Below are 21,875 nucleotides of genomic sequence, written 5' to 3' on the forward strand. Positions count from 1 at the left end.
TGACCTCTTAAATATTTAATTGATCTTTAGAGACGGGAGAGGTTCTCCTGAATTGGAGACGAGCGGATGTGGTTGCTATTCATGAAATTTGGAGACTGGGAAGAAGTGAAAAACTACAGACCGGTAAGTCTCACATCAGTGGTTGGAAAAATAATGGAGTTGCTGCTGAAAGAATGGATAGCTAACTTTCTAGAAGCCAACTGATTACAAGACCCGAGGCAACATGACTTTACCAAAGGAAAATTCTGCCAAACAAATCTTACTGACTTTTTTGACTGGGTGACCAAAGAACTGGATGACCAAAGAACTGGATGAAGGGCATGTGCTAGATGTAATCTACTTGGATTTCAGCAAAGCCTTTGATATGGACCCCCACAGAGGCATGAATAAGCTGAAAGGGCTGAACTTAGAATCAAAAGTGGTGGATAGGAAGCTGGTTGACTGACAGGTGGCAGAGGGTGGTGGTAAAGGGAATCTGCTCGGAGGAAAGGAAGGTGAGCAGTGGAGTTCTCAGGGGGTCGGTTTTGAGGCCGATTCTGCTTAATATATTTGTGAGAGAGATTGCTGAAGGGTTGTAAGGAAAGGTTTGCCTTTTTGCGGATGACACGAAAATAGCCAATAGAGTGGATACCCTGGAGGGAGTAGAAACAATGAGAAGGGATCTCCAAAAGTTAGAAGAATGGTCGAGGGTCTGGCAGTTAAAATTGAATAAGAAACCTTCTAAACAAACCTAAAATAATCCTAAAATATATGGTGTCTAATGTGAACATCTACTTTTTTTTTTCTTTTTAATATGCGGATAGTGCTCAGTGGAGGGGGTGTGTCCCACAGGACTGACTTGCAGTATATTACCGCTATGAATCCCTTATAACATCATAGCTCTCCAAACTTCCTTTCCTAGTGTTATTGTCTGATCTTTCAAGCTGTTATAATCACAATGGTATGAGAAACTGAAAAAGCCTGTAAACAGTTCTACTTAGCTCTCCAGGAATGATTGTGGTCATAGTTGAATTAACGTCGTGTGGGGATCCCCATTCGTGGTGTGACTAAAAACTCGATCATAGTATGCACTTCTCCCTAAAACCGGGATTGAAGTCCAGCACTCGGTGTCTTATTATCGCCGGTTCCCTACATGCTGGCATGTTTCGCTCATAAGCGTCCTCAGGGGAACCATGTTAGTATCTAGTCACATAAAGTAAATTTCAGTTAGGTAACTATATGGCTTAGTCTCATAAATGAATAAATAATCCTAAACAAGAGTCTTTCAATATAGCTTTCCGGCTGACCTGTGGCAAGACTCAACAGCTTCTAACCTTGTACCGACCGGACGCCGATGTATGCGCAATGCTTCTGTAGTGACGTTTCACTCAAGCTCTTTAAACTTATCAAGTCAACCAATCAGTCTGAAGGTGACTAAACAATGTGACAAGGTGACGGCCATGGCCAGAAGGAACCAACAGAAGAAAGGAGGTGTTGAGGCCCCACTTGGAGTATTGTGTCTTGCTAAAGATGTAAAAAGACTGGAAGCGATGCAAAGAAAAGCTACAAAAATTGTATGGGATTTGCGTTGCAAACCGTACAAGGAGAAACTTGTCGAGCTGAACATGTATACCTTGGAGGAAAGGAGAAACTGGGGTGACATGATACAGATGTTTAAATATTTGAAAGGTATTAATCCGCAAACAAACCTTTTACGGAGACGTGAAGGCGGTAGAAGTAGAGGACATGAATTGAGGTTGAAGGGGGGCAGACTCGGGAGTAATGTCAGGAAGTATTTTGTCACAGAAAGGATGGTGGATACATGCAGTGCCCTTTCTCAGGAGGTGGTGCAGTTGAAAACGGTAACTGAATTCAAACATGCGTGGGATAAACACAAAGAAATCCTGTTTAGAAGGAATGGATCCATGGAATCATAGCAGGGATTGGGTGGCAATACCAGTAATTGGTAAGCAAAACCGGTGCTGAGCAGACTTCTACGGTTTATGGCCCTGATTGTGGCTGAGTAGATATGGATGGGCTAGAATGTAACTTTTAAGAGGCTTTGACGTTAGCTTCAGAACTTTTAGTACAAGAACAGTGCTGGGCAGACTTCTACCTGTGCCCTGAGAATGGCAAGGACAATCCAGCTAGGGTATACATATAAAGTATCGCATACCATGTGTTATCGCATGCCATGGGTAAACTGAGTTTATCTTGTTGGGCAGACTGGATGTACCATACAGGTCTTTATCTGCCGTCATTTAGTATTTTACTATGAAAAAATAAAACTTCGAGGCAGAATTGGCTGAAGCTTTTTTTTCTTGTGTGCTGAGGAACTTTTTCGGCTTTGCCACAGGGAAGTGTATCCTTCATTCTCTGAGGACAAGCAGGTCATAATTTTCTCACAACTGGGTGACATCAGCCGACAGAGCCTGGTGCGGCTGTTGCCCAGTGTAATGTCTCGCTTTAAGAAGCCTTTGGCAGCATTCCACTGAGCGTGCAAATGCGAGCGCAGGACCAGCAGTCTTTAGTTTTTTCCTCACAGTAAGTCACAAATGCATCAAACTTTCTTTTCCTCATTTTATGATTTTTTTAAACCCATCTAGTGTCCCTAGTGTTTTTTTGCTTGGATTTAAGTTTCCTTTATTTTTTTTTCAGCTTCAGAGGCCCTCTTAAGCCTGAGCTCCGGCCGTTTTGTATACTATATTATGGCTGGTGGAGTCCCACAGGGATCTGTGTTGGCACCACTAAATGTTTTTCTTGCTTCCCTATTCTATATTGAACAGCCTCATAGTTCTTGCATTTGCAGATGTTAAAATTTTGGCTTCAGTAGATCTTGGGGATGCTAAATCCCTTGCTGTCTTGCATCAGAAATTAGATGAGATCTCTCATTGGAGAACCTCTCATAGTAGTTCACTTATCTAGATTCAACCTAAGGCTGCTTTTCTTTAGGGAAAGGAAAATGGGACTTGATATTGTGCCTTTCTGAGGTTTTTTGCAACTACATTCAAAGCAGTTTACATATATTCAGGTATTTATTTTGTACCAGGGGCAATGGAGGGTTAAGTGACTTGCCCAGAGTCACAAGGAGCTGCAGTGGGAATCAAACTCAGTTCCCCAGGATCAAAGTCCACTGCACTGACCACTAGGCTACTCCTCCACTCCTACAGAAGGCTGCTGTTGGGGGTCGTGCAGACCCTTTCCTCCCCCGACATAATAGCACAGGGTCTGATGGTCCAGTGGACCTGTAGCCTCTTCCCCCCCCCCCCGAGAGGGCTAGAGTTCCGGTGGACCTTAATCGCGCAGCTGGTGGTCTAGCGGCTCTGAACCTCCCCCACCAAATACCTTAAGATGATGCAGGAGGGCGTAGCTCTCCCTCCTTCTAGTGATGCCTCAAAATGGCAGTGCCCTGCTCTGCCCAGTGCATCCTGTGATGTGCTGAGCGGAGCTTCCCTGTCATATAAGGAGGTTTCTCCCATATATGGTATGAGACCTGCCCAGCACATCCCAGGATGCACGGAAAGAGGGAGTGCTACTCCCTTCTCTGTCGTTATAAGGTACAGGGAAGGGCTCGGGGCTATTTCAGCCCTCTTTTCTGTTGGGAGAGGAGGAAAATGCTAGACCATCAGGGCCTCTGTTCAGAGGTTGGGCAGGAATGGAGGTCATCCAGCCTGCTTTGGTATTTTTGATGGGTCTGGGCTTTTGGACAGCCTGTCCCACCCTACTAATCAGAGATGCCCCTTCCTGGTTTATAGATTTACTAACCAAACACATCTCCTACTCACTATGAGAAGATCGCTTTCCAGAGACCAAGGGAAATGATGCTTACCCCAATCCTAAATACCATGGCTAAAAAGGACAGCATAAATTACACACCAGTGCCATCCCACTCCCAATCAAGGTCATGGAAAGGATAGACAAATAATGGACTACCTATTTCAGCACTCCATCCTCCACCCCTCCCAGTCAGGTTTTATAGCTCACCATAGCACAGAATCTGTTCAATGCCTTCAAAGCCGAAACGAGCAAAGGAAAGGAAGTAGTGATACTCCAATTTGATATGTCAACAACTTTTGATGTATTTAACCATAATATACTCCCCTACCTACTGGACTACTGCATCTGAGGCTTGGTAGTATGCATGGTTCACCAGTTTCCTCAGGTGCTGATTTGACTTGGTATGATCTGGATTTAACATCTCACCCCACCTTGGTAACCTGACTGTGGTGTACCACAAGATTCTCCACTTTCCCCAGTGCTATTTAATATCGGGATAGCACCACTTGGCAGTAGGCTAAAAGAGTTGATGCTGAAATTGCATAGCTACGCAGATAACATGACAATATACATACCCTTTAGGTGGCATAACCAAAATTGTAGGACCTCCACCTTCGGGTTAAAGCTAAACAGGTAAAATCAAATTCTTGGTTATATCGAGTACTTTTCACCCTGAAGTCCTGGTTAAATATATAACACTAGGAAAAAATGCCCGTTTCTGAGGGCAATGAAACGGGCGCTAGCAAGGGGCCCCCTCCCTCCGTCCCTCCGAGCTACTTGCCTTGTTAGTTCGCTGTGGCGTTTCGGTTTCGGGCCTCGAGTGTCATAGCTCCGCCCTCGATGTCATGACGTTTTGACGCGAGGGCGGTGCAGACACTCCAGGGCACACCGGATATCTCGGGCGCCTCAACTTCCGTGGAGGCTTCAGAACGTTGGGGTTGCCTTTTATATAGAGAGATATATAAACATAACCTACAAGTTCATATGTATGGCCTTATTTTGTTGTCTGGGATCCAAATGGTGGAACTCGATACCAAAGGTCGCAAGAAACATAACAAACTATCTTCAGTTCAGGAAAGAACTGAAGACCTACCTCTTCAAGAAATTAAGCCAACACACTACTAAGATCACCCCACTACTTTGTAACTGTTTTATATCATTAACTTTGCTAACTGTAAAATTGTAAGCCACTTTGAACCGAAGTGGGATACAAGAATGAAAAAATATCTATGTAGCTATTTTTACCATATAATTTAAGCTTTTATTTTGAAACTGGATTCAGTACATCTGTACGGACTCCAATTCCACAGCCTTGGTGGTTAAGATCTTCCACATTCTTCAAACATTTGGAATTAAAGGTTTGAACACTGGTGTTAATCTGGGTGTGAAGCTATTCCAGGCTGAACTGCTTCTAGTCTTCTCTCCCCTGCCCCCACCTAGTAGTGCATAGAGGAGAGCTAAGGGATTAAGTCTAGGCTGTAGCATGTTTTGTGGCAGTGTGAGGTGGTGCCTTTTTGTATCCCACCCAGAGGTAGTGCAGTTTATGCACATTGGGCCCCCAGTGTGCCAGGTCGTACTATCATGGTACCTTAGCTTAGTTCTTAGTGCTTTGGCTGAGCTGCCTTTTGTGCCCTTGAGGTCTCTCAAGGTCTCTCTGTTGGTGGCAGACTGTTTTAGCTCATCAGATTTCTGAGATCCAAACCCCATCTTGTTCAGACTCTTACTGGCAATTTTCAGAGGAGTCTATGTCCAGACTTTGCTTTCTACTGAAAGTTGTTTCCTTGTTCCATTTAAACCAATTTGTAGTCCTCCCTGCATTCCAGAGGCTTAGGATTCAGTGTCTGGGCAAGATACTTTGCCAAATTCTTTTTCTTGAACATCTAGATTATAAAGTTACTAACAGCTTCAGGTGGTCTTATTTATTCTGTTCAGAGCCCCACGAAGGGGCAAGTTACTCATAAGTCAACTATAGTTTAATGGACTAAGGGCACAGTTTAGTCAACCTATATATCTACAACCTTAGGGTAGTTCCTGAAGGTCTACAGGTTCATTCCACAAGGTTGCCAAAAGTTTTCTGGGCAGTAGCCAGTAAGGTCTCTTCAGAAAACGTTTGCAAAGTGGCAATTTGGTCATTGCTCCATTCTTTGTCGAGCACTATAGAATTGTACTTTTTGGAATGGTTATGGGAGGTGGCCTTCTCTTCCACACATTCAGAGGGATTAAGCTTGAATATATTCCTTTGGTTGGGACTGATCTAACAGGATAAGGAAGGTGAAATGCTTACTTGTTAGTTTCTTTCCCTTGAGTGCTGCTGTTCAGTCCAGCATTCTGCTCTCAAAAGATTGTAGCCCTTGGGTTTTGTCATGCTTCGTCCCATACACACTGTTCTATGTGTATAGTCCTACTGAAAAAAAAAAATTCATATCAGCAAGGTCCATGGGTTAGCTTCGGGGCTATTTGTATCTTGTTTATCGTTTTCTTATTCTGATTTGGTTTACTTATTTTGGGGCTTTTCATTGAGCATACTGAGCTGGTCCAGGCCACATGACTCCTTATATTAATGTCACTGGAATATTCAAATTTCTCTGTCTTTCAGCTGATGGTGCGGGAAGATAACACATTGTTTGGGACTGATCTAGCAGGACTTAAATTAGCAGGAAGAATTTTACCTGATTACATATCATAGTAATAACTAATTGGGTCATTACATATTCAGAGCATTAGAATAATATGGTAGATACATTTTTTTTTAATTTCCATTTTGCTCACACCTTTTTTAGTAGTAGCTCAAGGTGAGTTACATTCAAGTACACTGGATATTTCTCTGTCCCAGGAGGGCTCACAATCTAAGTTTGTACCTGAGACAATGGAGAGTTAAGTGACTTGCCCAAGATCACAAGGAGCAGCAGTGGGATTTGAACCGGCCACCTCCGGATTACAAGACCGGTGCTCTAGCCACTAGGCCACTTCTCCACTCCATTACATTTTCTTTTGTTACATTTGTACCCCGTGCTTTCCCACTCATGGCAGGCTCAATGCGGCTTACATATTGTATACAGGTACTTATTTGTACCTGGGGCAATGGAGGGTTAAGTGACTTGCCCAGAGTCACAAGGAGCTGCCTGTGCCTGAAGTGGGAATCGAACTCAGTTCCTCAGTTCCCCAGGACAAAGTCCAACACCTTAACCACTAGGCCACTCCTCCACATTGTTTAATCTGCTTGCACATGGACACAGTGCCAGGAGGGTTTTAAGTAAATAGTGCTGTTTTTAGTGCATCAAGTAGCGTCTGTCTACACACTGACCCTTTAAAATAAGTGTAAATAAATGAATTAGTGAAGTATGATTTGTGAGAACAATGATTCTCAAACCAATAGTTGGGGCATACTCAAGTTAGTCAGGCTAATTTCAGAATATCCACAATGAATGAGTGAGATTTTCATAACCAACAAAGATATCCTAACCAGTCCTGAAAAATATTTTTGATATTGGGAGGAAAAAACCTCAAATTATAAAGGCACACTCCTAGTGTTGGTATCACCAACTATTGGGAGGACCTTCAAATCATCACAGGTAAAAAAAACCTCCTTCTTTTTTGTTATTTTACAAGTACTAATTTATTCACTCTGTTTAAACAAAAATAACAAACCCGTCTATTTCTAGTACGGGGAAAAGCACTTATCTTATCCACTTTACAGTCAACTTGACACCTTCCACGGCCCGACTAGGCCTCAGTTTCGTATCCTTCTTCAGGGTGCCGTGGTGTCTGACTGATCGAATAGAGTTCTATCCAATCTGGAAGCACTCTATTCGATCAGTCAGACACCACGGCACCTTGAAGAAGGATACGAAACTGAGGCCTAGTCGGGCCGTGGAAGGTGTCAAGTTCACTGTAAAGTGGATAAGATAAGTGCTTTTCCCCGTACTAGAAATAGACGGGTTTGTTATTTTTGTTTAAACAGAGTGAATAAATTAGTACTTGTAAAATAACAAAAAAGAAGGAGGTTTTTTTTACCTGTGATGATTTGAAGGTCCTCCCAATAGTTGGTGATACCAACACTAGGAGTGTGCCTTTATAATTTGAGGTTTTTTCCTCCCAATATCAAAAAAATTTTTCAGGACTGGTTAGGATATCTTTGTTGGCTGTGATGTGAACTTTGATTATAAGCGATATCATGTTAAGTACATAAGTAATGCCATACTGGGAAAAGACCAAGGGTCCATCGAGCCCAGCATCCTGTCCACGACAGCGGCCAATCCAGGCCAAGGGCACCTGGCAAGCTTCCCAAACGTACAAACATTCTATACATGTTATTCCTGGAATTTTGGATTTTTCCAAGTCCGTTTAGTAGCGGTTTATGGACTTGTCCTTTAGGAAACCATCCAACCCCTTTTTAAACTCTGCTAAGCTAACCGCCTTCACCACTTTCTCCGGCAACGAATTCCAGAGTTTAATTACACGTTGGGTGAAGAAAAAGTTTCTCCGATTTGTTTTAAATTTACTACACTGTAGTTTCATCGCATGCCCCCTAGTCCTAGTATTTTTGGAAAGCGTGTACAGACGCTTCACATCCACCTGTTCCACTCCACTCATTATTTTATATACCTCTATCATGTCTCCCCTCAGCCATCTCTTCTCCAAGCTGTATAGCCCTAGCCTCCTTAGTCTTTCTTCATAGGGAAGTCGTCCCATCCCCGCTATCATTTTAGTCCCCCTTCACTGCACCTTTTCCAATTCTACTATATCTTTCTTGAGATGCGGCGACCAGAATTGAACACAATACTCAAGGTGCGGTTGCACCATGGAGCGATACAATGGCATTATAACATCCTCACACCTGTTTTCCATACCTTTCCTAATAATACCCAACATTCTATTCGCTTTCTTAGCCGCAGCAGCACACTGAGCAGAAGGTTTCAGTGTGTTATCGACGACGACACCCAGATCCCTTTCTTGGTCCGTAACTCCTAACGTGGAACCTTGCATGACGTAGCTATAATTCGGGTTCTTTTTTCCCACATGCATCACCTTGCACTTGCTCACATTAAACATCATCTGCCATTTAGCCGCCCAGTCTCCCAGTCTCGTAAGGTCCTCTTGTAATTTTTCACAATCCTGTCGCGAGTTAACGACTTTGAATAACTTTGTGTCATCAGCAAATTTAATTACCTCGCTAGTTACTCCCATCTCATTTATAAATATATTAAAAAGCAGCGGTCCTAGCACGGACCCCTGAGGAACCCCACTAACTACCCTTCTCCATTGTGAATACTGCCCATTTAACCCCACTCTCTGTTTCCTATCCTTCAGCCAGTTTTTAATCCACAATAGGACATTTCCTCCTATCCCATGACCCTCCAATTTTCTCTGTAGCCTTTCATGAGGTACCTTGTCAAACGCCTTTTGAAAATCCAGATACACAATATCAACCGACTCCCCTTTGTCCACATGTTTGTTCACTCCTTCAAAGAATTGAAGTAAATTGGTCAGGCAAGATTTCCCCACACAAAAGCCATGCTGACTTGGTCTCAGTAATCCATGTCCTCGGATGTGCTCTGTAATTTTGTTTTTAATAATAGCCTCTACCATTTTCCCCGGCACCGACGTCAGACTCACCGGTCTATAATTTCCCGGATCTCCCCTGGAGCCTTTTTTAAAAATGGGCGTTACCTTGGCCACCCTCCAATCTTCCGGTACCATGCTCGATTTTAAGGATAAGTTGCATATCACTAGCAGTAGCTCCGCAAGCTCGTTTTTCAGTTCTATCAGTACTCTAGGATGTTAAGCTCTTTATGATATTATATGAGATTTTCATAAATCAGCCTGGCTGAGTATTCTTCCTCCCCCCCCCCCCCCCCCCCCCCCCCCAAGTACTGGGTTTGAGTTTTTCTTTTCAATTTTGGGATATAAACATAAGAATCTTAATATAGATATGGTTGTCCATTCCACCTCTGTTTTATAGAGCACACAAATAATAAAAGAATGACCCATGGATTACTTTGCAGTCCATGTTACACATTGCAAGAAAGGGCATCAATTCTCAATTCTTGCATAATACATTTGTCTAATTCATCTGTTTTTACATAATACTAGAATTGTTTTTTTAAACAACCTATATATTAAACAGGCGCAATATTAGTATTGGTTGTAATGTAGTTCTGTGGTAAGCAACTTATTTCAGTGGTTTTCAACCTAGTTCTTAGGGGCCACATGGCCAGTTAAGTTTTCATGTTTGTTCTTTGTGGATATCCTGAAAGCTCGACTGTCCAGGTGGTCCCTGAGGACTGGGTTGAAAAACCACTGGTCTAGATAACTTTACGCCTATCCTAGAAAATAAAATGTTAATTAGCAGTTAAAGTTGTTTGAAATCAAACTCAATTCAGTTCAAAACTTTATAAAGTAAGCTTTGGATAATAATTGTTCAATCTTAATATTTGCAAAATTTTTAACACTTTTTCTCTTTAATAGTTAAGCTTGGTTCACAAATCTGAAAAGGATTCAGATTATCAAAGAGAACTGAAGAAACAAAAGATGCTTGAAAAGGAGGTATGGATAGAATTATTGTACAGTTTAAGTAATCTCTCTATATAAAACGCACCTCCAATGTTCTAATGAAGCCTCCACAAGTCCCATCGTTCTAAATCCATGTTGGTGTAGATGAAAATTCGCCCATGAGTGTTTGCCCCGCCCTCGCATCAAACGTGATGACGTCGAGGGCGGAGCAATGGCACTCAATCGCATCGCTACGCCCTCGACGTCATCACATTTGACGCAAGGGCGGGGCAGACATTGATCTACACCACTACACAAACGTTGGAACTTTCGGAGGCTTCAAAAGAACGCTGGAGGTGCGTTTTAAATAGAAAAGAGATGAGGAAAACCGATAGGTGGCTGAAGGGGGGTAGGGGAGAGAGCACAATCGCTGGGTGGATGCAGAGGAGGAAGATGGGGGGGCAGGGGCACAGCACAATTGCTGGGTGGCTGCAAGGGGAGCAGGGAGCAGAATCGCTCGGGGGGGGGGGGGGGGGCAGGGGACAGACCAGAATCGCTGGGTGGCTGAAGGGGGGGCAAGGGAAACAGCAGAATCGATGGGTGGCTGTATGGGGGCAGGGAAGAGAACAGATTCGCTGGTTGACTGGGGGGGGGGGGGCAGGAGAGAGAACAGAAACGCTGGGTGGCTGCAGGTGGGCAGGGGGAGACAGCAGAATTGCACACACTCTCTGCCTCACACACACTATCTGTCTCACAGACACACTCTCTCTCTGTCACACACACTCGCACGGTGCTGCAAACCACGCAGAGGGGGGGGGGGGGGGGGGAGAGGCAGGGAGACCTGAAACCACAGGAGGGAGAGGAAGGGGGAGGGGGTCCTCAGACCACAGACGGGGGAGGGGGTCCAGAGACCACAGAGGGATGGGGAAAGGTATCTCTGTCACACACACACACTCTCTGTCACACACACTCCAGTGGCGTAGCCAGACCTGACATTTTGGGTGGGCCCAGAGCTAATATGGGTGGGCATTATGTATATATAGGTGTGAGTAGTTTTTTGGGGGGATCCTAAATAATTTTTAATAAACAGTCTGCCCAACAGCTGTCCTACAGCAACATAAACCACATACATATTCGGAACCTATGTTGCAAACCTTAAAACCACCATACCGAGAATACAAAACACTCAGGACCTATAGAGCAATTCTACCATACCATAACCAGTCATTTCTACAAATCACACAAGGAAAAGGAAAGCATCTTAAACACTACAGTGAGCACTAGAACATCAATTCACCTGTTGTAAAACGAAACCAGATAGAATAGTACAGATCGTCGATCCTGCACAGTCAATGCCAACTGAAAGCCATGTCTTTTTCACAAACACAAATACACCCTAATCCACTATAAAATAAGTAATCATAAACTTTCTATTTAGACAAAAATTAAACTGAACCCCCAAGATGCCAGACTCTGCATACAATGCAACACCACAGAAACAGAAAATGTCCCCTAGTACTGGAGAGAGTGGTGGATGCTTGGAATGCCCTCCCGCGGGAGGTGGTGGAGAGGAAAACGGTAACGGAATTCAAACATGCGTGGGATAAACATAAACGAATCCTCCTCAGAAGGAAGGGATCCCCGGAAGCTTAGCTGGCGGTGGGAGGCAGGGCTGGTGGTTGGGAGGTGGGGATGATGCTGGGCAGACTTTATACGGTCTGTGCCAGAGCCGGTGGTGGGTGGCGAGGCGGGGATAGTGCTGGGCAGACTTATACGGTCTGTGCCCTGAAAACGTCAGGTACAAATCAAGGTACACAAAAAATGACACATGTGAGTTTATCTTGTTGGGCAGACTGGGTGGACCGTGCAGGTCTTTTTCTGCCATCATCTACTATGTTATTAGACTAATACATTTAGCTGTCAGAGGCCAAAACCTTCTTCCTCAGGTCAATACTGTATAGTGCTGTTACAGTATCCTATCCTGACCTGAGGAAGGGGGCTTTGTTCTCCGAACGTTTGTCAAAATGTATTAAAATTAGTCCAATAAAAAGATTACCTTATTTACATGTTCTATTATAAACATTTATTAACACAGCTACAATACTACTTTATCCTAAAGCAAAAAAATATATATATATATTTTATTTACAGTTTGTTGTCTCTGGTTTCTGCTTTCCTCATCTTCTTTTCACTGTCTTCCTTCCATCCAGCATCTGTCTTTGTTCTTTCTCTGCCATCCAGTGTCTGCCCTCTCTGCTGTCCCCTCCATGCACATCTGCCCTCTACCTCTGCCCCTTCCATCCACCATCTGCCCCTGTGTGACTCCCAGCTCTTATTAGGACTGAAAATTAAGTATTATATTTCTGTAAAGAAATATAAAGTCCTCCTCTGCGGGTGGGGACAGACATTTTGGGTGATTCCAGGCACTTGCTGCTCTGTGGAACAGTGGAATCCATCCATGGAAAAGGGCAATTAAGCAGCGAACCACTGTGAACTTTCTCGCAAAGGGAAATAAATGCTAAATATATGCAAATTCTACAGTTCACATACAATTATGCTGCATTAGGGAAAAAAAAGACTAACATGCAGCCATTCAGACCAGTGGATCCCTTGAAACAAACTCTGCACCTACCTAGTACCCAAGCCCATTACGAAAGAGTAAGATTAACTGAATGCACCATCCTAATGTTTAGCTTTACATGTCAAGACGGTGCTAATTGCTTGAAAGTATTTTTCTGAAGGCTTTGGAGAGCCACAGGCTTCAGTTTCGTTTTTGCTCCGGTTACCGATTTCAACTGCATACAGTGCAAAAACTGTTCTTTTACCCAGCTGCTCTTAAACAAGCGGCTCAGACCCTTGAAACAGCACAGTGGCTGTTTGTTTACCTGACCTTTTTACAGCCGTGCTCAGTGACCCCTTTCAGAATAACAGTTAATATATGGTGGTTAATTAAAGCAGTACAAACACTGCTTTAGACCTGTCCCTGCCTGGAAGCCCTTCTCTCTCCTACACGGGAACAGGAAGTTAAAGGAGAAAGAAAGGCTTCTCGGGCAGGTCTAAAGCAGTGCGTGTACTGCTTTTTCACTGACGCTATCCGCGGATCAGAGGATTGGAAGGCTCGGGGGGGGGGGGGGGGGGCATACCTGGTGGCTGGTGCCGCGATGCTGGAAGGAGAGAGAAGAGCTGCTCTTTCCTGTTCGCTGCAGGGCTAAAGGCTGGCTGTGCACTGATTGGAGGAACAGGAAAAACTGGGTGGGCCTAAGCTGAGATTGGGTGGGCCTGGGTCCACACAGGCCCACCCATAGCTACACCCCTGACACACTCTCTCACAGTCAGTGTCTTTCTCTCTCTTACACAGTCTCTCACACTGAATCACATTAACTCTCTGTGTCACACTCTCGGTCTCACACACTCTCTTGGACTCACAGAGAGTCTGTGTATTGCACACATACTCTCGCACACTCTCTCACGCATAGTGTATCTGTGTGCAACACACTCTCACAGTCACTGTCTCACGTACACACGCACACACTCTGTCTCACAGACACACTCTCTGTCACACACACTCACACATTCACTCTCTCTCACTCACAGTCACTCTCACACACACTCCCAGGAAAACCTTGCTAGCGCCCGTTTCATTTGTCTCTGAAACGGGCCTTATTTACTAGTATGTAAAGAAAATAGTGGTAAATTGCATTTAGTAGAAAGCTCCCAATCTTTTATTCTCCGAGGACAAGCAGGCTGCTTGTTCTCACTGATGGGTGACGTCCACGGCAGCCCCTCCAATCGGAATCTTCACTAGCAAAGTCCTTTGCTAGTCCTCGCGCGCCCGCGCGCACCGCGCATGCGCGGCCGTCTTCCCGCCCGAAACCGGCTCGAGCCGGCCAGTCTTCTTTTGTCCGCACTCGGTACGGTCGTATTTTCGCAGTGTCGAGCCCCGGAAAGTCGACCTCGCGCGTCCTTTTTTCGTTGACGTGTGTTTTCTTCGGAAAATCTTTAAAAAATTGTTGGGATGTGCTCCGGAAGCCCCCCGGGCTTCGTTTGTCCCTTCCCGTATTTTTCAGTCTTTGCCCCGGTAAGTTTTTTTTCGTCGTCGGGGTAGGCCTCTTTCGGCCTCGGTCGAGATTTTCTCCCTAAAACTTTTTGGTGCTCAAATTCGCCATTTCGGATTTTGATTTCGCCGGCGTGATTTTTCCGCCCATGATATCGAAGCCTTCCAGCGGCTTCAAGAAGTGCACCCAGTGCGCCCGGGTAATCTCGCTCACTGATAGGCAGTCGTCATGTCTTCAGTGTCTGGGGGCCGAGCACCGTCCTCAGAACTGTAGTCTGTGTTCCCTGTTACAAAGGCGGACTCAGGTAGCGAGATTCGCCCAGTGGAACGTTTTGTTCTCGGGCTCTTCGTCGGCATCGACACCAAGGTCATCGAGTGCATCGACGTCGTCAGCGTCCAGACCTTCATCCTCGGCCGCCAGTGCATCGAGTGCATCGAGGCATTGGCCCTCTGCATCGGCGCCGAGACATCGGATAGCTGCATCGACGTCGGTGGTACCGGGACCTCGTCTGCTGATGTCGTCGGACAGTGGTGCATCGTCAGGAGTGCAGGTGAGGGCTGTCCATTCCCCTGCTGGTGGTGGTGAGCCTTCGGGTGGGTCTCCCCCTACCCTGAGGGCTCCTGCGGTACAGCCCCCCCGAGATCGACCTCCTTCGACCTCGGCCCCGAGGAAGCGTCGGCTGGATTCTACGTCCTCCTCGTCGGTGCCGGGGAGCTCCGGTGACATGCTTCGGAAGAAGTCGAAGAAGCATCGACACCGGTCTCCTCCCCGCGTCGGCACCGAGAGCTCTGGGTCGCCGAGGGAGTCGGCACCCAGCAGGCATCGGCACCGAGAGGACCGCTCACCCTCTGTTCAGGAGGTGTCGATGCGCTCCACTCTGGACAGCCCGGAACAGCCTCCACGCCCGGAACAGGTTCTGACGTCGACGCCTGCATCGACCTCCATACCTTTCTCTGCAGCCGCTCTGAACGAGAGCCTCCGGGCCGTTCTCCCAGAGATTCTGGGAGAGCTGTTGCGCCCTACCCCTCCGGTACCGGCGGTGCTTGCGCCACCGGTACCGTCGAGCGTGGCGCCGGCTGGCCCATCGCCCGGGGTGAGGTCCCCGACGTCGGTACCGCGTGCGGTGCCGACTGCGGCCACCTCCCAGGAAGGCTCCCCGACTACGTCGGCGGAGGGAGCTTCGCCGATGCGGGCGAGGGAGTCTACCTCTCGACGCCCCCATCGTGGACGTTGGTCCACTGAGTCAAGCCGGGCGAGGTTGCAGACACAGGTTCGTGAACTTGTGTCTGACACCGAAGGTGAGGCCTCGTGGGAAGAAGAGGAAGACCCCAGATATTTCTCTGACGAGGAGTATGAGGGTCTTCCTTCTGATCCCACTCCCTCCCCTGAAAGACAGCTTTCTCCTCCTGAGAGTCTGTCTTTCGCTTCCTTTGTCCGGGAGATGTCTACGGCCATCCCCTTCCCGGTGGTTGTGGAGGACGAGCCCAGGGCTGAAATGTTTGAGCTCCTGGACTATCCTTCTCCACCTAAGGAAGCGTCCACTGTTCCCTTGCACCATGTCCTGAAAAAGACATTGCTTGCGAACTGGACCAAGCCATTAAGTAATCCCCACATTCCCAAGAAGATCGAGCCCCAGTACCGGATCCATGGGGACCCAGAGCTGATGCGCACCCAGTTGCCTCACGACTCTGGAGTTGTGGATCTGGCCCTAAAGAAGGCTAAGAGTTCTAGGGAGCATGCTTCGGCGCCCCCGGGCAAAGACTCTAGAACCTTAGACTCCTTTGGGAGGAAGGCCTACCATTCCTCTATGCTCGTGGCCAAAATCCAGTCTTACCAGCTCTACACGAGCATACACATGCGGAACAATGTGCGGCAGTTGGCGGGCTTGGTTGATGCGCTCCCCCCTGAGCAAGCCAAGCCTTTTCAGGAGGTGGTCAGGCAGCTGAAGGCGTGCAGAAAATTCCTGGCCAGAGGGGTGTATGACACCTTTGATGTTGCGTCCAGGGCCGCTGCTCAAGGTGTGGTGATGCGCAGGCTCTCATGGCTGCGTGCCTCCGACCTGGAGAATAGACTCCAGCAGCGGATTGCGGACTCGCCTTGCCGTGCGGACAATATTTTTGGAGAGAAGGTCGAGCAGGTGGTAGAGCATCTCCACCAGCGGGACACCGCATTCGACAAGTTCTCCCGCCGGCAGCCTTCAGCCTCTACCTCTACAGGTAGAAGATTTTTGGGGGGAAGGAGGACTGTTCCCTACTCTTCTGGCAAGCGTAGGTACAATCCCCCTTCTCGACAGCCTGCGGCCCAGGCTAAGCCCCAGCGCGCTCGCTCTCGTCAGCAGCGTGCGCCTCAGCAAGGCCCCGCGGCTCCCCAGCAAAAGCAAGGGGCGAGCTTTTGACTGGCTCCAGCAGAGCATAGCCGACATCCAAGTGTCCGTGCCGGGCGACCTGCCGGTCGGGGGGAGGTTGAAAGCTTTTCACCAAAGGTGGCCTCTCATAACCTCCAATCAGTGGGTTCTGCAAATAGTCCGGCAAGGATACACCCTCAATTTGGCCTCAAAACCTCCAAATTGTCCACCGGGAGCTCAGTCTTACAGCTTCCAGCACAAGCAGGTACTTCCAGAGGAACTCTCCGCCCTTCTCAGCGCCAATGCGGTCGAGCCCGTGCCATCCGGGCAAGAAGGGCTGGGATTCTATTCCAGGTACTTCCTTGTAGAAAAGAAAACAGGGGGGATGCGTCCCATCCTAGACCTAAGGGCCCTGAACAAATATCTCGTAAAAGAAAAGTTCAGGATGCTTTCCCTGGGCACCCTACTTCCCATGATTCAGGAAAACGATTGGCTATGCTCTCTGGACTTGAAGGATGCCTACACACACATCCCGATACTGCCAGCTCACAGACAGTATCTGCGATTTCAGCTGGGCACACGTCACTTCCAGTACTGTGTGCTACCCTTTGGGCTCGCCTCTGCGCCCAGGGTGTTCACAAAGTGCTTGGCTGTAGTAGCAGCAGCACTTCGCAGGCTGGGGGTGCACGTCTTCCCATATCTCGACGATTGGCTGGTGAAGAACACGTCCGAGGCAGGAGCCCTGCAGTCCATGCAGATGACTATTCGCCTCCTGGAGCTACTGGGGTTTGTGATAAATTACCCAAAGTCCCATCTTCTCCCAGCACAGAGACTCGAATTCATAGGAGCTCTGCTGGATTCTCGGACGGCTCGCGCCTATCTCCCAGAGACGAGAGCCAACAACTTGTTGTCCCTCGTCTCGCGGGTGCGAACGTCCCAGCAGATCACAGCTCGGCAGATGTTGAGATTGCTGGGCCACATGGCCTCCACAGTTCATGTGACTCCCATGGCCCGCCTTCACATGAGATCTGCTCAATGGACCCTAGCTTCTCAGTGGTTTCAGGCTGCTGGGGATCTAGAAGACGTGATCCACCTGTCCACGAGTTTTCTCGAATCCCTGTATTGGTGAACGATTTGGTCCAATTTGACTCTGGGACGTCCTTTCCAAATTCCTCAGCCACAAAAAGTGCTGACCACGGATGCGTCTCTCCTGGGATAGGGAGCTCATGTCGATGGGCTTCACACCCAAGGAAGCTGGTCCCTCCAGGAACGCGGTCTACAGATCAATCTCCTGGAGTTGCGAGCGATCTGGAACGCTCTGAAGGCTTTCAGAGATCGGCTGTCCCACCAAATTATCCAAATTCAGACAGACAACCAGGTTGCCATGTACTATGTCAACAAGCAGGGGGGCACCGGATCTCGCCCCCTGTGTCAGGAAGCCGTCAGCATGTGGCTCTGGGCTCGCCGTCACGGCATGGGGCTCCAAGCCACATATCTGGCAGGCGTAAACAACAGTCTGGCCGACAGACTGAGCAGGATTATGCAACCTCACGAGTGGTCGCTCAACTCCCGAGTGGTGCGCCAGATCTTCCAAGCGTGGGGCACCCCCTTGGTGGATCTCTTCGCATCTCGAGCGAACCACAAAGTCCCTCAGTTCTGTTCCAGGCTTCAGGCCCCCGGCAGACTGGCATCGGATGCCGTCTTCCTGGATTGGGGGGAGGGCCTGCTTGTATGCTTATCCTCCCATTCCTCTGGTAGGGAAGACTTTGTTGAAACTCAAACAAGACCGAGGCACCATGATTCTGATTGCTCCTTTTTGGCCGCGTCAGATCTGGTTCCCTCTTCTTCTGGAGTTATCCTCCGAAGAACCGTGGAGATTGGAGTGTTTTCCGACCCTCATCACGCAGGACGAAGGGGCTCTTCTGCATCCCAGCCTCCGGTCCCTGGCTCTCACGGCCTGGATGTTGAGAGCGTAGACTTTGCCTCTTTGGGTCTGTCAGAGGGTGTCTCCCGCATCTTGCTTGCTTCCAGGAAAGAGTCCACTAAGAGGAGTTACTTCTTTTTATGGAGGAGGTTTGCCGTCTGGTGTGACAGCAAGGCCCTAGATCCTCGCTCTTGTCCTACACAGACCCTGCTTGAATACCTTCTGCACTTGTCTGAGTCTGGTCTCAAGACCAACTCTGTAAGGGTTCACCTTAGTGCAATCAGTGCATACCATTACCGTGTGGAAGGTAAGCCGATCTCAGGACAGCCTTTAGTTGTTCGCTTCATGAGAGGTTTGCTTTTGTCAAAGCCCCCTGTCAAGCCTCCTACAGTGTCATGGGATCTCAATGTCGTTCTCACCCAGCTGATGAAACCTCCTTTTGAGCCACTGAATTCCTGCCATCTGAAGTACTTGACCTGGAAGGTCATTTTCTTGGTGGCAGTTACTTCAGCTCGTAGAGTCAGTGAGCTTCAGGCCCTGGTAGCCCAGGCCCCTTACACCAAATTTCATCATAACAGAGTAGTCCTCCGCACTCACCCTAAGTTCTTGCCAAAGGTCGTGTCGGAGTTCCATCTGAACCAGTCAATTGTCTTGCCAACTTTCTTTCCCCGTCCTCATTCCTGCCCTGCTGAACGTCAGCTGCACACATTGGACTGCAAGAGAGCATTGGCCTTCTATTTGGAGCGGACACAGCCCAACAGACAGTCCGCCCAATTGTTTGTTTCTTTTGATCCCAATAGGAGGGGAGTGGCTGTGGGGAAACGCACCATATCCAATTGGCTAGCAGATTGCATTTCCTTCACTTACGCCCAGGCGGGGCTGGCTCTTGAGGGTCATGTCACGGCTCATAATGTTAGAGCCATGGCTGCGTCGGTAGCCCACTTGAAGTCAGCCTCTATTGAAGAAATTTGCAAAGCTGCGACGTGGTCATCTGTCCACACATTCACATCTCATTACTGCCTGCAGCAGGATACCCGACGTGACAGTCGGTTCGGGCAGTCAGTTCTTCAGAACCTGTTTGGGCTTTAGGATCCAACTCCACCCCCCGAGGGCCCTGTTTGTTCTGTTCCAGGCTGCACTCTCAGTTAGTTGGTAAATTTTTTAGGTCAATCTCAGTTATGTCCTCGCCGTTGCGAGGCCCAATTGACCGTGGTTGTTGTTTTGAGTGAGCCTGGGGGCTAGGGATACCCCATCAGTGAGAACAAGCAGCCTGCTTGTCCTCGGAGAAAGCGAATGCTACATACCTGTAGAAGGTATTCTCCGAGGACAGCAGGCTGATTGTTCTCACAAACCCGCCCGCCTCCCCTTTGGAGTTGTGTCTTCCCTTGTATTGTCTTGCTACATACTGGACTGGCCGGCTCGAGCCGGTTTCGGGCGGGAAGACGGCCGCGCGAAGACTAGCAAAGGACTTTGCTAGTGAAGATTCCGATTGGAGGGGCTGCCGTGGACGTCACCCATCAGTGAGAACAATCAGCCTGCTGTCCTCGGAGAATACCTTCTACAGGTATGTAGCATTCGCTTTATTGACAAGCCGTTAAGCCCATTAAAACGGGCAATATTTTTTATTTCTGACATATAAGATTAAATTTGATGAATATAATGTGTAGTGCTTGAAAGGGTGCGGGGGAAATGTTGGGGGTACAGAGAGAGTGACTGTGTGTATATGTGTGTGTGTGAGAGAGCTGCTAGGAGTCCCTGTGACAGTGGAGGGTCATTTGCTCCTTAGCCAGTTGTTTGAGGCAGCAAAGCAGGGCTCGTTTTTGAGTAGCCTTCCCCCCTCCCCCATACATCTTCCTGTAAGCTATATGGGGTATGTTGTGGTATTGTTGGACTTCAGTGAGTTCATTGTATGTGTGAGCGACGTGCCTGTGATACATTCCCGGCGTCGCTGTCTCGCTGTGTGTGTGTGAGAGAAGAGAGTGTGTCTGTGTGAAAGAAAGAGGAGAGTGAGTTTGAGGCAGCAAAGCAGGGCTCGTTTTTCAGTCACCTGCCCCCCTCCCCATACATCTTCCTGTAACCTATATGGGGTATGGTATGTTCTCTGAGGACAAGCAGGCTGCTTGTTCTCACTGATGGGGTGACGTCCACGGCAGCCCCTCCAATCGGAAACTTCACTAGCAATGGCCTTTCCATATCATCATGCTGATCAATCCATAGACTGGTGGGTTGTGTCCATCTACCAGCAGGTGGAGATAGAGAGCAATCCTTTTGCCTCCCTATATGTGGTCATGTGCTGCTGGAAACTCCTCAGTTTGTTCTCTATCTCAGCAGGTGTTGGTCACACACAGCAGCAGCTTTGGCTAGGTCTCCAAGCCTAATTTTTAGGTTTTGTTGAGTACCTGGGGTTGAGGGCTCTTCTTGAGCAAGTGCAAACCTGGTGGTGCCAGGTCCCTCCTTTTCTCCCCCCTCCCGCTGGCTCCGTTAAAAAAAAAAAAAAAAAAAAAAAAAAAAAAAATTTTGGACGTCCTTAAGGGCGTTTATTTCAACGTTTATTGAAGCAGCTCACTGGGACACCAGTTCGTTACAGCTCGGAGCGAGAAGCAGGTAATTTTACCTTTTTATAGCGGGCAGGTGGTTCCCCGTTCGGTCTCCACGTGGCTTATGGCGTCGGAGGGCGAGGGCGCGAGGATTCACTCCCCGGACCGCGTGGGTGCGTCTAGCGGGGATTTCAAAACCTGAATCGCCTTTGTTAAGCATCAGTTTGGAGTCCGGTCCCGGTTCTTCCTCCGGTGCGGCGGTTTTTCCTGCCATAAGCGCCCATCCCCCGCTGCTCGCCCACTCCATGTTGGCTGGCCACTCTGCTCGGATAGCTTCTTCTTGGGCCGTCCTCGAGCTGGGAGACGTTAATACTCTGGTCGCCTTTGATTCGGGCGACGGTAAGAAAGTGGTCAAAGTTAAGCACCGTTCTTCCCGCGTGGCTCCTTTTCGGAGTTTCGTGCCAGACGCCATTTTGGATGCGCAGCACGTTTCTCCCCCGCTCTTGCGAGCGCCGGTTGAGGGTGCAGCTAGGGCCGTAGCCCAAGCTGCAGAAGTGCACAGTTCGGGGGGATTCTCCCCTGAGTTTATTTTGCTTCTGCATCAGGCTTTTCTTAGCAAAACGCTGCCCCTGCCCCCCTGTCTGATAAAGGGGTTGAGGCCTCCGGAAGCAAACGCCCTCCGGTGGATTTCCAGGCCCTAGAGGACTCTGTCTCCTCTGATGTAGATGACGGCAGCGTATCTGAGTTCTCCCAACGGTCCCTTGGGG

At 48.1% G+C, this 21,875-nt stretch overlaps 1 protein-coding gene across 2 annotated transcripts in view; it reads left to right on the forward strand.

Moving 5' to 3' along the window:
• HMMR (hyaluronan mediated motility receptor) overlaps positions 1-21,875 on the forward strand; it is a 731,570-nt gene that overhangs the window by 72,517 nt on the left and 637,178 nt on the right. Inside the window, exon 4 of one of the 2 annotated variants that reach the window (XM_030213533.1) lies at positions 10,225-10,302. The exons of the other annotated variant lie outside the window; for it this stretch is intronic. Coding sequence (XP_030069393.1) covers positions 10,225-10,302 — 78 coding nt within the window. The remainder of the gene's footprint in view (positions 1-10,224; positions 10,303-21,875) is intronic. 2 annotated transcript variants of the gene reach the window in all.

This window comes from Microcaecilia unicolor, chromosome 8, assembly GCF_901765095.1.
Source record: "Microcaecilia unicolor chromosome 8, aMicUni1.1, whole genome shotgun sequence".
In the NCBI taxonomy this organism is placed as follows: domain Eukaryota; kingdom Metazoa; phylum Chordata; class Amphibia; order Gymnophiona; family Siphonopidae; genus Microcaecilia; species Microcaecilia unicolor.